Here is a 17,103-nt window from a genome sequence, read left to right on the forward strand (position 1 = left end):
CCCTCTTCTTGATTTTTTTTTCTTTTCTTTTAATTCCCCCCCTCCCCCCCCTAATTAATTGATTTTAAGAGTTCGGTCAATTAATGGTGGATGAATTGTAAAAAAATCGATCTTAGTGTCATAAGAAATCTTTTAACAAAACTTATTTAATTAATAAAATGTTCCACTTTTCGTTCACAAAAAATCAATTGCGAAAAAATGGAATCATAAGCACATAAAATTGATATAAGCACATAAATAATTTCAATTTTGTTAATATAATAATACTTGTTTAATTAACTTTAAACTGAGTATTGACATCTTGTTAATATATATTGCATATTTAATTGAAAAATAAATAGGGTATTTTACAGATCATGGAACGATTTTTTCATCTAAAATGAAAGTTTGTACCTAATTCTAGTTCTAATGGTGTATCTCGTTCTTCCAGTTCTAGTTCATACGATTTTTTAAATATTATTTAGTCAAATATTAATAAACAACCTCGCTATCACGATGTTGGCTGTTGATAGTAAGCTTTCAACGATCGTAGTTCGCTCTAACTGAACTCGATCCCTGGGCTAAGCTTTCAACGATCGTAGTTTGCTCTAACTGAACTCGATCCCTGGGCTCGCCTCTGGATGCTCATGAGGTTGTGGTGATGTTGGTTGTGCCATGGTAGATTAGGGTTGGGTGGGATTAATGGTGTTTTTGACCAATAAATTTGATATTTTATTATCAATAAATAATATGCGATCAATTAATTGAAATCAATAAATAATATATGATCTAAAAATTTGAGTCGTCGTAAAAAAATTGTAATTTGGGAACAACAAATTAATTCCGACCTATAAATTCTTTGATTTGTGAACAATAAATAAACTTTGATCTTTATAATTATTTGATTCGTGATCGACAAATAATTTGTGATCAAATAGTATAGAATTATGATTTTAATATATTTAATTAATAAAATATATGTTAATTAATTATTTCATAAATAAAATTTAATTAATATTTGATTTCAACAATTTATTTAAAAAGCATCCTAAAAATGCTATCAGACCATGTTTGTCTATCATTAAAAAAAACTGTCATTTTTAATCACATATTTTTATAATAAAATATTTTGCATGTAAAATAAAAAATTGTCTCTAATTTTTTTAATCACATATTTTCAGAAAAAAAAATCATTATTTCAAAATTTATTTTTTCAAAGAAAGCTTTATATAGTGAATATCAAAGGGGGACAAATCCAGTAGTTGTTTTGAACCCCTAAATCACCCTTCCTTATCAAAGCACAAAGGAAAAACGATGAGCATATTTCATTCAACAATTCCGTGTATCAGCAGTGTTATTGTTCATTCAATTATGCTACATGATCACACTGATTTTTTTCCCAGACAACATTTTGACAGATTTCACTGGAAGTTGAAAATTAAAATATGAAAACACTCAATCATGTGTGTTGTCACGTCACCCTATTTTTTTTTTTTTTTCATGGCCAAATTGAATTTTTTTTCCAGACTACATTTTGACAGATTTTCACTGGAAGTTGAAAAATAAAACACAAAACACTCAATCATGGTGCTGTCACGTCACCCTATTTTTTTCTCTGTTTGAGTAGCATTTTTCTACTCTGCACCGCGCACGTTTGCTCACTCTCTAACTCCGAGTAAATTTAACCAATAATCACTGAACTTTACACTTGGTTACTACTTGCTCACTCATTTTTCACATGTTACTGAATGCTCACTCATCTTTTCATATAATTACTCATTCACCACTCGTCTCTTCAAATAATTGGACGACTTTTGCGGCAACTTTTCGACAACTTTCAACCGCAAAGAATGTCGAATTTTGATACCGTTGGAAAGCCCACGATGTTCTCTTCAATTACCACCCAAAATCTCATTATAACTCCAAGGGATTCGATCGAAAAATTGCCTTAAAAGTCGCCCAAAAATTCTGAAAATCTGCCCAGGTTTTCAGATTTTTTGGGCGACTTTTAAGGCAACTTTTCGGCAACTTTCGACCATCAAAACTATCTAATTTTGATACCATTGGAAAGCCTACAATGTCCTCTTCAATTACCACCCAAAATTTTCCAATAACTCCAAAGAATTCGGTCGGAATAAACCCACAAAGTCAGCATCCCGAACTTTGTCCAGATTTTCGCTTTTTCGAGATGCTGATTTTGTGGGTTTATTCCGATCGAATCCTTTGGAGTTATGGGAAAATTTTGGATGGTAATTGAAGAGGACATTGTGGGCTTTCCAATGGTATCAAAATTCGATAGTTTTGATGGTTGAAAGTTGTCAATAAATTGCCCTAAATGTTGCCCCAAAAATCTGAAAATCTCTGCAGATTTTCAGAATTTTTGGACAACTTTTAAGGCAATTTTCCAATCGAATCCCTTGGATTTATAATGAGATTTTGGGTGGTAATTGAAGAGGACATCATAGGCTTTCTAACGGTATCAAAATTCGACATTCTTTGTGGTCGAAAGTTGTCGAAAATTTTTCGTAAAAGTCGTCCAATTATTTGAAGAGACGAGTGGTGAATGAGTAATTATATGAAAAGATGAGTGAGCATTCAGTAATCTGTGAAAGATGAGTGAGCAAATAGTAACTAAGTGTAAAGTTCAGTGATTATTGGTTATATTTACTCCTCTAACTCCATTCTAGTACACAGCTTCTTCTCTTTCCAAGGGTAAATTCTTTATCCATCTGATCCGGTGATCCCTTTTTTCCTTCAAATTTTTAAGGGTTTTGTTTACGATTTTCTCACGTGTTGAATTTTTCTCTATTTGTTAAAGACTGAACAAATAGTTGCAGTGAAGCCATGGCTCTGGTAAGTGCATTTTTTTTTTTTTTGGTAATTGATTCGTTTCTAGATTTAGTCTTTTGCTAATTTCTGTATCTGGGTATGATTATGTTGGTTTAATTGGTGGTGCAGATTTATAATTTCAATTGAAGTTTCAATACTTATTGATTTATCATGTTAAAAGATTTATCAGGATATTTGTGATTGAGGTATAGAAATAAGCTATAATATGGGTGCACTGTAGATTGTTTATTGAGACTTTTGGTTCCATCTTAAAATTTCCAGAAATTTCCCTCCCAAGATTTGAGCTTTACATTGACCGAATGTCTCATTTGAGCATATTGAGCTCTGATACCATATCAAGACTTGGAGTACCATTTTAAAAGTTCAATCTTGTCTTTTTTATGTTGGTTAAATTTCTTGTACATAACCGACTTGACTTTTAAAATCCTTGCGATGAAATCTTGGATCTTTCTATCCATTTCATTCTTTTTACACCAACAGAACATTTTTGTTCGCTCTTCTGTTTTTAATGTTGTTCGAGCGTCTTAGCACATAGCCTCTATTTATGGCATGTGATTTGATTTCATCTCGTTCAATGACATATTGTAGTTACTATCACGTGGCTAAGACTTTTAAATGCCAAATTCTTTTGTTTATTGTCACAATTCTTGTGAAATATCGGACTGGTTTTGTTTATGGAATGCATTTTCCTTTGGTGCATATCAGGACATTAAAATATATCCTTTTATGGTTTTATTCAATTTCAAATTGTCTGCTCTTCTATTCAGACTTTACATGCCATTAGTACACACTATAGAGGCTTTAAGTCTCGCATTGCAGCGGAATATAGTGGTGTTAAAATTGAACTGGCAAAAAGTTTTGAGATGGGTGTATCAAATCAGACTCCTGAGTTTCTCAAGATGAATCCTATAGGAAAGGTATATGATAATATTGTGTATTAAAATTGACCATTTCACTTCTTTTCCTGATCTTCTAATTTTCTTGCTGTAGGTTCCTGTTCTTGAAACCCCTGATGGCCCAATATTTGAAAGTAATGCTATTGCACGCTATGGTGAGAGTATTCTGTCATTCTACGTTTGATGTCTTGACTCTATGTCAGTGTTTCTTTTGACATGTTATTTCTTAATTTGGACAGTAACAAAGTTGCAGCCTGAGAACCCCTTGTATGGCACCTCCTTGTATGATTATGTAAGTCATTAAGGCTTTAGTTTTTAATGGAACAGACAAATACATGGTTTATTGTTTCAATGACATCTACGATTGCCTTTGAATCTATATCCTTGTGATGAACTATATTATCTTGTCCTATTGCATTGATTCATTGGTTTTGATAGGGCCGCATTGAACAATGGATTGACTTTGCTACTACAGAGATCGAAGTGAATATAGAGCGTTGGTATCTTTCACGAATTGGTATCGCTCAATATCTTCCTCTGGTATGTCAGTCTTTCCATGTCATTAACAAGTACATGTTTGCTATTCTTAACCTCCTGAAATCATAATGATTATTACTTGCTCATTTTCTTTTATTGTTTTTTAAAGGCTGAGGAGGCTGCAATTTCTTCATTGAAGAGAGCTCTTGGAGCTTTGAATACCCATCTTGCCTCTAACACTTATTTGGTTGGACACGGGGTCTCTCTGGCTGACATTATTATGACATGCAACCTTAGTTATGGATTCTTTCAAATTATGACAAAGAGCTTTACCTCGGAATTCCCACATGTCGAGAGATACTTCTGGACCATGGTTAATCAGCCAAAATTTCACAAATTTTTCGGTGATGTAAAGCAAGCGGACTCTATTCCGCCTGTTGCATCCAAGAAGCCTGTGCAGGCAAAAGAACCTGCAAAACCCAATCCAAAGGATGAACCGAAGAAAGAGGCTAAGAAGGAAGAAGTGAAGCCTAAAGAAGTAGAAGAGGAAGAATCACCTAAGCCAAAAGCAAAGAATCCTTTGGATCTTTTGCCTCCAAGTAAGATGATATTGGACGAATGGAAGAGACTTTATTCCAACACTAAGACCAACTTTCGTGAGGTTGCCATTAAAGGTAATTATTTCTCTCACACTGCTTTTGCAGGAAGATTCTAAATTTATCTAACTTTGGATGTTCACTTGATTTTACTCTTTTACTTACTTTCGCCCTTGACATTGTGTCAGAAGTATCATATTGGCTAACATTGAGAATTATTTTAGTTTCTGATTACCAACATGATAAACAATTTTGGCAAAAGGTCATTTATGGAAAGGAATTGGTGATTGAATGATAACCTTAAATTATTTTCTTAAGACATAATATAAGGGAAAATTTCTAGAATTGCTGCTAAGATAACTCAAATGATTTAAGAGTTTTAACGTTTTAGATTATGTAAAATTCCCAGGCATGTTTGTCTTGTTTGGATTCATTATGAGAATGAGTAAATTCTTTTTGTGTTGGCTTATGATATGCTATGGTTTCCTCAACTTTCCAGGATTTTGGGACATGTACGATCCCCAGGGATACTCTCTGTGGTTCTGCAACTACAAGTACAATGATGAAAACACTGTCTCATTTGTGACTTTGAACAAGGTGAGTGGATTTCTGCAGCGAATGGATCTGGCACGCAAATATGCATTTGGGAAAATGTTAGTGATTGGTTCTGAACCCCCTTTCAAGGTGAAGGGACTGTGGCTTTTCCGTGGGAAAGAAATTCCTCAGTTTGTTCTCGATGAATGTTATGACATGGAGCTTTTCGAGTGGACCAAGGTGGATGTCAAGGATGAAGCTCAAAAGGAGCGTGTTAGCCAAATGATTGAAGATGCCGAGCCTTTTGAGGGCGAGGCTCTGTTGGATGCCAAGTGCTTTAAGTGATGAGACAATAGCTTACATCCCAACATGTTCCTTGTAGTTTGAGGTTTCGGCCTACCTTAATTTTGCCTTCGTGAATACTAGGTGTATCTAAGTTCAACTCGTGCCAACAGTTTGTCTGCATGTTGACGTGCTATGTATTTGCCTTGATTTTATTCTACTTATGCTTTTATTGGTATTGTGTTGGATTAAAGACTTAATACCCACATTTCGATACTATAGTAGATTATGGAGATGATAAAATATTAAAATGGAACTGAAATGTTTATACATCGTGGATTTGGACGGAGAAACCAAATACAATTTGATTAATGCACCAATTAACAAATTGTCACATGTGTCGCGTAGGACGATGAATAATATTATTCTAGAATGATTGCATGACTATATAATCTTGTAAACTCATTCATTAAGAGATTATCAACTAAACTTTTTGATAAGCATCTTGGAAGGATAGTTATTTATGATGCATCACATTTACTCAAACTGACAAGTGAGAGAGTAAGTTTGGTACCCTTGCAGTAGTATATTGTAAATGACATCTTAAATAATTATTCGCGAATATAATTTGAGTTAGTAATCCAAGTCTCCATTATCATAGAAAATGTTGCAAATTGTATACTTGATGGATCGAGTATAGTGAGATACAATTCCCTATGTGAAAAAAATACCATATCATATTCAATCTATATATAAAGTTAGACACTTGATCTTGATATTATTGTATATGTCTTATTAAATGTCTAGATCCAGAAAATAAGAACAATGATGTGTTATATGCACATTTAACGGAATCATGTAGATGACTTATTTACGATCGCTAGAAATAAAACTACTCCATCATATAACAAGTCATTTTAATTCTTAGTTGGTAGCATATCCTTAATTGCTAGCTCAAATTCTTTGAAGTGCCAATCGGTAAGATTTTGTTTGGAAGATCGATCTTGGTATTTTGGAGATCAGGGAAAATCGATTTTGGATTATATACTTGCGAGAGAGACTCGCGTGACTATACATGTTAGATATAATAATAATAATAATAATAATAATAATAATAATAATAATAATAATAATAATAATAATAATAATAAATTTTATGAAAACGAACATGTCTTAATTACTAATTTTGACTTTTGCAACATCTCTGAGCGATCTTTATCTTGGTGCATAGCTTTCATACATAATCAGTTCTACCAGCCTGCGCATTCTGGGGGTAATATGGGATTTGTTACGCAAAAAAAAGAACATTACAATGTTCCTATATAAGCATCCTTACCAAACATGCAAGGAACTATATTCATTATGGGTAGATTGATGAATCTTTTACACAAATAAAAAGGGGGAACATTTAACCACTGAGGAATAAAGGTAAATCAAAGTCATTTTTCTCAAGTAAAAAGCTATTTTTAAAATAAATAAGCTATTTCCAATAACAATAAAATGTAACCCATCAAATAGTATGATGAAAGACTTGTCGAAATAGCCATTTACATTGATCATAATTGTCATCCACACCATAATCGATAAGACTTTTTTTTTTTTTTAATTAAATACTTGGTATTACAATCATTGAAGGAAAAATACCCTAATTGTGAAAGTTTACGGTATGGTATTTAAACGATTTAATAATAAAATATGGAGTCGATATTGATATTAATATTAGTACAAGACAAATGGTTAATTGTGTGTTCTTAAAAATTGGGATGTCAATCATGATTAGACACCATGTTAAAGCAAAAGGAAGAATATTACTTGGGGAATCTATCTTCATTTGTGGTGGCAATACCTCCAGGCATCAAATTTGCATAAGTAAATTTGAAGATTAAGGCATTAGTAAATTTGATAACGATATTGATATTAATATTAGTACAAGACAAATGGTTAATTGTGTGTTCTTAAAAATTGGGATGTCAATCATGATTAGACACCATGTTAAAGCAAAAGGAAGAATATTACTTGGGGAATCTATCTTCATTTGTGGTGGCAATACCTCCAGGCATCAAATTTGCATAAGTAAATTTGAAGATTAAGGCATTAGTAAATTTGATAACTTTCCAACGCAATAATGGACTCCCATTCGAATTGATTAAGACATCCTAAGCTTTTTGGCTAACTATAAAGTTTACTTATAAGTGAATAAGTAAGTTTAAAATAATATTTTTTATTGATCAAAATTGAAAATAACTTATATATATATATATATATATATATTAGACAAAAAAGGAATAATCTTTTTTAAATAGTGAAATTCACATCAATGGATTGGTTAAAACTAGATATATGCAACTTGTGTTGTTGACATAATACTTTTGAATATAAGTATTATGCTTTTTGTTCAACACTCCCAACTCCACACCAGTTACCCACTAACCTTTAAAATTTTTATTTAAAAGGAATCTTTTTGGCATAAAGTGAATTGCAATTTTTTTTTATTTTATTATTATTTTTTTAAAGTGAATTGCAATATTCTTATAAGCAAAGGGTAGGGATTCTGGGAATTCTTCATGCAACCTATGATCAAGATTTAAAGTTTTACAGAGTGAAGGGTGGTAGGTGGGTCAATAATTAAGTATATTAGTTTAAATGGTTTGGGATATAAATTTGAACTATTCCTCTTATATGGTATCAAAATTTAGCGAGCTTAAACAAACAATTCGATTCGTCTAAAGGTCAAATTAGAATTTAGATTCAAACATTGGTACCATCAAACCATTCATTATCTTTTTGAAGTACGTTAATGATAAAATTTCTTATCAATTTTACACAAAAATAATAACCAGCATATTAAGTGGTTTAATTACTCTTGTTAATTTGGTCGACATTTTATTGATCTTAAATATTGTTTACAATACCGTTCAATATTCGAAAGGTGAAGAATTTTATATAATGATACTGGAACCCTCTTTTATCTAAATCAAAGAGAGCACGCTCCCACCCCCAAATATTTATTTTATATATTGGTGGAGATGCATATATATCTAAATAGGTTTTGCTATTGCACACATATGTATGATTTGACAAGATTCTTGCTTTCAGGTTTAATTAAAAAAAAAAGGTTGAACCCCAATCTTGAGGGTCCCCACCGTCCCATCTCTAGAGCTTTGTGAAGGAGGTAAATCGTGGGATGTGTCCCAGCAGACCAGAGAACAAGAGCTGATTATACACTGCGCCTACAAGAAGTCCAATTCCATGTTTTAGAAATGGAACCCCCATACTGCGGCTGCAACATAGCGTTAGATAAGATCACTCCTATCCTTTGCACCACTAGCGTATGCCCCAGGGGCTGCTTTCAGGTTTAATTAAAGATGAGAGTGGGGGAAGCTGTGCGACCTTTTCCTTTTTTCATTTGTTTATCAATTATAACTTTAAACCTTCAATTCTGCCTGATGTATACGCAGAAACAATATCTGTAATCTAGTAGAATTAATGTCCCCCATTCAATCATTAATTAGTAAGAAAATTATATAGAAAGTAACAGCAAGAATAATCCCGTTTGTCTGCCACTATTCAATTCAATGAAAATGAATTTTGGAATGGTGAATTTTTAGAAAATGTGTAGTTAAAAAGTAAGAATATTTTTTTGCTTTACGTAAAAAATATTTTATTATAAAATTATATGATTGAAAATGACTTAAAAAAATTAAAATAATAATAGGCAAACAAGGTCTAAAACTCGAGGTATCATTTTAAAAGGTGTAACACCCCCAAAATCTAGATATTTAGATCTGAAAGTATTATCACTTCGTTCTTTTTTTAAAATCATAAATGCGGAAAACGAATAAATTTTTCTTTGACATAATAAATACCAATGACGTATTATTTTCGAATAATTTGTAGTCAACAAAATATAGAACAATTAAATCGAAGTTTAACTTTAATTAAAAAAACTAATTTATCATCTAAATCTGATAATACTAAGTCTATGTCACCACAAGCAGTCACCCACGCTCAATTTCCCACTCACACATTCAATGGCATAGACATACACCTCGTAACAAAACATTCAGGATACATATTTTTGAAAACATTCATTGACTCATTGACATTTAGAAACTTTTTATTTTTCTTGAAATTTCATGTATGCTCATGGATCCAGTGATGTGCATGAATACGTCATGAGAAGTATTAATGACATAAAATGTAATAATTAAATATTAAGTTTACTTAATAACAAATTTAGATAACACATTCATACATTTAACGATGAAACATGTGCATGAAAATGATGGAAGGTTTAGTTACTTGAAATTCTTAACATATTACTTATTAGATGGTAGGTGGAGATGTTCCTAACCGCCAATGAGATCAACGTGCCAAGAACTCTAAGTCATTACCATTTTATTTAGGAATTTCAACATATTCAAATTTTAATTTATTTATAAGTATTACTTAGCTGGAAAGAAATATCAACACATAATTTATGTCCCCAGAAAGGAAGTGCACAGTAAATAGCCCTCAAGATGAGCGTTTGGTTTCTAATTTCAATTTTTGAGGACACTTAAATAAAAATGTAAAGCTTGTATTGTTTTGCAGTAAATTATACTTTATGGATGTTTAGGGATATAAAGTAAAACCGTGTGCTATGTCAAACTCCCATTTCCATATGATTATTGTCGAACCATTTATAATTCTAGGTCTAAAGTGTCTTACTGTATAAATATTTGAAGCTCATAAAAAATAATAAGAATAATAATAATAATAAGTGAATTCAAAGGGCATTTTTTATTAACTAGTGAATGCATTTTATCGACAGTTAACTTTTGATAAATTATTTATTCATAACAATCTCATTTCTATAAGTAACTCATTAAATAACAATTCATACATTTGCTACTGTTGAAAAGGATTAATGACACAAATTCCAGTCATCTATTTTGATCGTAAAACTTCCACTTGATCTAATAGTTATAATCTGTGAAATATAACTATTCGATTTAGAGAAAATTAATCTTGAACTTTTAACATGAAATGAATAATTTTCGTCCCTCTTATCACTAAAATAAAATAATTCGAAGGGAAAACTCGTGTATGTACGTGTGTGAATCAAATGCTATAATAGGCCCATATTCAAACAATTAAACAAAGAATATACAGCAGGCATAATTATGTCATTAAACTTTAGAATGAAACCAAAATAAATTATAATTCCAACCTTAATTCATGGAGCAGCATTCGATGCAGAAAGTGAAGAAGTAGGTACATCTTTGATATTGGAAAAAGTCACCTAATAATAAGGAGGTGTAACAACTAAATAAGGTAAAAACCTTGACCACTAAACATAGGACGTTTTATTAGGTATGATTTTCATTAGTTAACTATTAGACCCCGAATTTATTCTTATGAACTTATTTACGACTTAAATTGGTCACATTGATTTGTTAAATTTCCATTATGTGGTCTAATCATAATATTTGAATTACATTTATGAAATATAAATTGATTGGGAAAAAGATTATTCTTATTCGATATCTATGTACAAATTCTAAAATAAGATCGCACATAAGGAAATACATTTATTGTATAATATTTAGTAATAAGCACATTAAACTTAAATTAAAAAGTACGTCGATCGTCTAAGCGTCCCAATTAACACATTCCACTGTATAGTTAGTCAAGACAAAAATAATTATATTAAAATTAAGTAGTAAATATAGCATTAAGGAAATTAATCCAGATACACATGATAAGCACGATAAATAAGATTGCGGTGCTATAGATGAACCTTATTAAAAAGACTGGCTCAAGCTCTAGCCTTTGCACTTATATATTGTTTAAAGTTTGCATCTTTATTAATATGTGATTTATCCCTTAATAGTATGGAGGGAGAGATTGAACGGATCATAAAAACTTAAATTTTATTTGTTATATTTTCTAATCCTACATAGCCCCTATTTGGTGTAGACTAAAATTAAATTTTAATAGATGTTAACAAAATTTGATAAAATGTATAGTTAAAACTAATTTTACACAACTTAAGCTTAAAATTATAATTTGATTTCAATCCAAATCAAATGGTAACTTAATATTACATACATAATAAATATATGCACATTGTATTTAGTACGGATTTTAGTTTTGATAGTACGTACGTGGATCTTAAACATTATATACATCTTATAGTGATGAAAATCCGTCGAGGATTAAAATATGAAGTCCTTTAGTACTTGGAGTGAAAAGTGACAGATCCTACTCCACGAAACACACTAGAAAAAAACACACGAAGGTCATAGGACGAGGAAAAAAAGTGATCATGCCAAAAAAAAAATAAAAAAGGCAGCCCAACATGGGCGGCTCATTGGTTCAATTAATCTATAGATCAATTGGGATGCACATGCAATCCAATTGCATGCTGCCTAGATTCTTGACTGTCCTACACTAAAACTTCTCCTTCATTGTGAATGGTCACTTTGGATACTATGAACCTATTTTATAGGGATTATAATTTAAATTAAAATTAACAATTAATTTTAACAATATGTTTTAGGGTCTCACAATTTTTTAACCACACACATTTCATCAATTTTTATTAAAATCTACTAAAAAATCTAATTTTAATTCTCATTAAACAGGTGCTATAATTCTATGCCTCTGTTTTGTGGGGGATTGAAATCAAAATTTTCGTTCAAACATATATTTCATGGGACAAAACTTTTCAATCACACATTTCATCGATCTTTATCAAAATCTACTAAAAATTTGATTTTAATTCCCACTTGACCAAATACAACAAGTCATGTTACGTACACCTCCCACAAATAATGCCCCAACACGTCTCGTCATTTGAGGGTATATAATTGTCTTTTTGACTTAGCGAAGCCATGTGTTATCTTTAGGTAACACAATCCGTCACCTTACGTGGCATGTTCTTATTTGATCATAAAATATCGCTTATTGATAGTGTAAAGGTGGCATCATAAGCACAAATGGTTTCTTTATGGGAAAAAGAATCAAAAAATGTATGTATATAAGGTTTGATCTATCCTAGGACAAGTGTGTGAGTTTTAAGGAAAACTTTTTGAGAAGGTAGTGAAGAGAGAGTGCAGCAACCTTGAAGCTAGTTCAAACTAGTGGGAGGTTGTCTGCAAAATAAGTAGAAAGTTACTCAAAATTTAGTAGAAAGTTGAAAATAAGTAGAAAAGATCAAGCTCATATTTATGGCTCGTGGAAAGATTCAAATTAAAAGAATTGAAAATCCAGTGCACCGGCAGGTGACCTTCTGCAAGCGCCGAGCAGGGCTTCTTAAGAAGGCTAAGGAGCTCTCTGTGCTATGTGATGCTGAAATTGGAGTTTTCATTTTCTCCTCACATGGGAAGCTCTATGAACTGGCTACTAAAGGGTTCTCCTCTCTCTCTCTCTCTCTCTCTCTCTGATCTTTAACTATGAGGTAGTTAAATATCAAAGTAGACATAGATTCTAAGTTCAAAACTGGTAGCTATCCAATTTCTAAAAATTATGATAAAAAAATGAATTCGTTCTTAGAGCATATATATATGTGTTCAGATCATGTAGCTACTCAATTTATAAAATTTCTGTACATATCGGATTTTCGATAAATACATAATGAATTCATTCTGCAAGTGATAAGTGTATTTTTAACTATAAATTTAAGGAAATAAACATATTACATATTTAGCTGTTAGATGAAATATGTAAGAACTCGTGCATTTTGCAAGTGTGTGCTTTTATCGTTGTATCAACATTCCTATCTAGTTGATATGCATCCACACAACATACACTCATGGCTATGGAATATTGTTTGTGCATGTAACAAGTCGAGACATGTAGTTTTATGATTTGTAAGCTAGCTAGGACTCATTTTTTTTTGTGTTTTTGTATTTGAAAATGGAAGAAGCATGCAGGGTTTGATTGAGAGGTACATGAAGGGTAGCTTGTCAGGAATTCAAACTCAACAGCATAGAGATAAGCAAATTATGGTATGTTGAGCTTGTTCGTCTTAAAGTTTAAATGGTTAACAAGTTATTTTACGTCTAATACTTGATGCATACATAATTTCATAATTGATAATGATAAAAATTTATTTATTTAAACGATAGGTTGAACGAATTTGTCAAAATCATGATCCTATTAGTCAAAAAATTCATCATGGCAATCGAAATATTTAATTACGCGAAGTGCATGGGATAATCTATTCTGTCTAAAAGAGCACTTCGCTAAATGTAATCAATTCTTTAGAAACTTAGCATAGACAATACACAAATGAAAAATAAGTCACACATTGTTCTATGCTCAAATCAAAAGAAACATATTTTAATGTTGGAATCTATGGGTTAAATAATTATAAAGTGATTAGTATGGTTTCTAATTAAAAATTAAACAAAATGCAACACGATAGTGTTACATATTCTCAACTGATATTGATTCGTTTTATTTATTTACTATTCAATTAGTAATGTGTATCATACATGTACTAAAATAACATGTTCTATCTTCTTTTACACAATTTTGAGTATCAAGGAGAAAAGAGCAAAGTACTAGTAAATAGTTTCAAAATAAAATTATCATTAATTACAACACAATATAGTAAAATATAAAAAGGATAATCCTTGAAATTAAACTTACCTAAGAAGCATGATGTTAAAAAATATAAAAAATTGGAAAGAATATTTAATTATTCATTGATTATATCTAAATTAATCATAAACTTTATAATTTCCTCTAGGATCTAAAGGAGGAGATTAACACGCTGAAGCATGAGATTGATGTGCTTCAGAAAGGGCTGAGGTAATTAAATTTTTTTGGTAATTTTTCACTCTCAATATCCTAATTAATTTGAAGATATTTAAAAAATAAAAGCTAGAATTTGAATTCTAGTATTACTTAACAAATGACATGGAATTAATCATGACATATATCTTAATTAATTATAAGGTGCAATTCCAACTAAAATAATAAAAATATTGTGTAGATACATATCCGGAGGAGGAGCTGGCACTACGACGTTGGATGGATTGAATGATCTTGAGAAACATCTTGAAGTATATGTATATCAGATCCGCTTGACAAAGGTATTCACCAAATACATATGTCAGATATTTAATTTAGTCTAATTCAACTTATAAGTAAATAGTAAATTAATGAATATGTAACGTGACAAATTTACACAGATGGATATCATGTCTCAAGAGATCCAGTTGCTCAAGAATAAGGTGAGCTTAATTATATAAATTTTCTCCACATAGAACTACTTAAACTTTATCATGCTGGTGATGCGGTGACTGACAATAACTTTCTCAATTGTTGTTTCTACCAACGTATTTACTTTTTGTTGTGATTACCAATTTTTATTTCTTACTTTTCTGAACCAATATTCTTGATATTCAATTGAAGGAGGGGATAATGAAAGCAGCAAATGAGCATTTACAGGAGAAGGTAGTGCAAATATGATTATGATAATATGAATATAAGAATATCAAAAAAATAGTAATTCATTAGTAGGTACTAATTTATTGATAATTAATTAAATTTTCTTGATTTTGCAGATAGATGAGCAGTATGGGATTAATAACACCATGACATCAATGCTGACTGATATTGATCAATATCCATTATGGACTCATACTCAGTGCCCATTAACCATACAAAATGAAATATATCGGTTCTAACACGCTTTTTAATACCGATATACAGATTTGATCTCTTAAACACTGTGCTTAGTTTATGCTAAGCACCATGCTTAGGTGGCACACAGGTGCTTAGCATACACTAAGCACAGTACTTAGGAGATCATTACTATTGGAGATGTGACCAATTAAAGTTATTCTGCTAGATTTTAAGTTAAGAGTGTGCTTTGTAGACGTCATGGAGTTGTAACAAATCTAGAAATTGTAGTGTTGTTATCTACTCTTATATTTCGTAACGATATATGTAATGGATGCACCTTTTTATGTCATGCTATTCTAAAGTTACAACCTTGTACTTTTTTAATAAAAAGTGAAGGTTCATTAATGTATGTATATGTGAGTTAATGACATAAACATGCATGACACATGAGTATAACGCGCTAAAAAACAATCTTAAAAATCATTCTTCTTTTATTTTAGTCATTTAATCACGATCTTTTAACTGGATCATAGTAATTTTTTGCATAAGAATTATAGGATCACGAAACTAATTACAGTAATTGATAGATAAATCAGCATTTCATTTTATTTTTTTTAAATAATGGAAAAGGTTTTAAAGATACAGTTTACTCAAATGTGAATATTTAAGAAGTACAAAACGTGCTAGTGAAATAAATATACTCTTTACTATTGGATAGTATTTATAAACTATTCGTATTATAAATAATTAGAAATTAATGATGGATAAGTGAGTAATTTTTGTGGATTTCTTGTAATTTGTAGATAAAAATTACATGAGAATTTATGAACAGTTTATAAAACATGAGGTAAACAAGTGTATCTCGACCAAACAAGCTTGAAATGGTAGCTTTGTTGTTGCAGTGAAGTACAGCAGGTTGAGTATGAGGAATCTGGAGATCAACGAGGAGATACTTCAAGTGATTTCACAACAAGTGTTAGCCATGGCTGTGTACTCGGCTTCTGTAGATGACTGAGAAACACTGGTATGTTTATTTTAGCGCCGTGAGATTAAGGATTGTCCTAGGAAGATGCAGAAACGTTTTACTGATCTCCTAGAATTAGGACATGAAACCCAGCTCGAATCACATAAGGCTTGTAAAGTCAATGAAGAAGAAGAGGAAAAAATCCCTTGGCCAGGGCATTTTACACACAGTGCAGAACGTTATTTGCATCTTGAAGATGTGGAATTCTTGGCAAATCCATGAACTGAATTCAGTTGGGCACTGTCTAGTTCAAGTCAGGTCCTGTGATAGGAAGGTAGAGTAAATGCCTAATCAGCATCACGACATATAAAAGGAACAGCAGGAGGCTCCCCTGTAGTTTTGCTTGAAGTCAAATTAGGATCCATTGGCAGCTTGAGAGGCTTAACACCAAGGGAACCTGAGTCTGCTAGATGGTCTACAGCATATTTTGTTTGACAAATGTGTATTTTCATTGTTTTATCGACCCACTTCTATGCCAAGAAAATAGTTAAAAGAGCACCAAGGGTGGATTATAAGCAGAATCAACGTGATGAACTAACCGTAATAACGATATACATATCTCATTGTTACTTACGACCATGGATAATTCAATATTCAGTCATATGTAATTTGTTTCTTATGATCATAACTTTTTGTGATTAACAAGTTATTTCGAGTATCTAGTAAATGGAACCGTCGGGTTCAAATATAATTATGGAACCGTTCGGATTCGGTTCGGTTCGGTTCCGTTCGGTTCTGTACTATAATTAAATTTTTTAACATTTATAACAACATTATATAAATACAACTAATGATACATTCAATGGTTTTGGAATGTCAGAAACTAGTAGACTACATTGTTCAA

General features: G+C 31.4%; 2 protein-coding genes across 2 annotated transcripts; both read left to right on the forward strand.

Moving 5' to 3' along the window:
* Nucleotides 1-2,649: 2,649 nt before the first annotated feature.
* On the forward strand, nucleotides 2,650-5,860 carry LOC111394405 (elongation factor 1-gamma 2-like). The gene is made up of 8 exons (XM_023020209.1): nucleotides 2,650-2,691; nucleotides 2,798-2,832; nucleotides 3,597-3,746; nucleotides 3,820-3,880; nucleotides 3,965-4,017; nucleotides 4,164-4,265; nucleotides 4,372-4,876; nucleotides 5,298-5,860. The coding sequence occupies exons 2-8, from the start codon at nucleotides 2,824-2,826 to the stop codon at nucleotides 5,675-5,677; spliced, it is 1,260 nt and encodes a 419-aa protein (XP_022875977.1). The 5' UTR covers nucleotides 2,650-2,691; nucleotides 2,798-2,823; the 3' UTR covers nucleotides 5,678-5,860.
* Nucleotides 5,861-12,649: 6,789 nt separating this feature from the next.
* On the forward strand, nucleotides 12,650-15,644 carry LOC111394406 (agamous-like MADS-box protein AGL12). Its single transcript, XM_023020210.1, has 7 exons — nucleotides 12,650-13,010; nucleotides 13,524-13,608; nucleotides 14,355-14,416; nucleotides 14,601-14,700; nucleotides 14,800-14,841; nucleotides 15,023-15,064; nucleotides 15,175-15,644. Exons 1-7 carry the CDS (start codon nucleotides 12,829-12,831, stop codon nucleotides 15,295-15,297), a joined length of 636 nt encoding a protein of 211 aa, XP_022875978.1. The 5' UTR covers nucleotides 12,650-12,828; the 3' UTR covers nucleotides 15,298-15,644.
* The last annotated feature ends 1,459 nt before the right edge of the window (nucleotides 15,645-17,103 follow it).

The sequence above is a fragment of the Olea europaea genome, chromosome 5 (assembly GCF_002742605.1).
Source record: "Olea europaea var. sylvestris chromosome 5, O_europaea_v1, whole genome shotgun sequence".
In the NCBI taxonomy this organism is placed as follows: Eukaryota; Viridiplantae; Streptophyta; class Magnoliopsida; order Lamiales; family Oleaceae; genus Olea; species Olea europaea.

What these genes read in the sequence shown, in the direction of transcription:
- LOC111394405 (XM_023020209.1), top strand. An exon ending in TCGCTCAATATCTTCCTCTG is followed by an intron (nt 4,266 to 4,371) that starts GTATGTCAGTCT and finishes TGTTTTTTAAAG; the next exon opens with GCTGAGGAGGCTGCAATTTC. An exon ending in TCGTGAGGTTGCCATTAAAG is followed by an intron (nt 4,877 to 5,297) that starts GTAATTATTTCT and finishes TCAACTTTCCAG; the next exon opens with GATTTTGGGACATGTACGAT.
- LOC111394406 (XM_023020210.1), top strand. Translation starts at nt 12,829, where the DNA reads ATGGCTCGTGGAAAGATTCAAATTAAAAGAATTGAAAATCCAGTGCAC. An exon ending in TATGAACTGGCTACTAAAGG is followed by an intron (nt 13,011 to 13,523) that starts GTTCTCCTCTCT and finishes TGAAAATGGAAG; the next exon opens with AAGCATGCAGGGTTTGATTG. An exon ending in ATCAGATCCGCTTGACAAAG is followed by an intron (nt 14,701 to 14,799) that starts GTATTCACCAAA and finishes AAATTTACACAG; the next exon opens with ATGGATATCATGTCTCAAGA.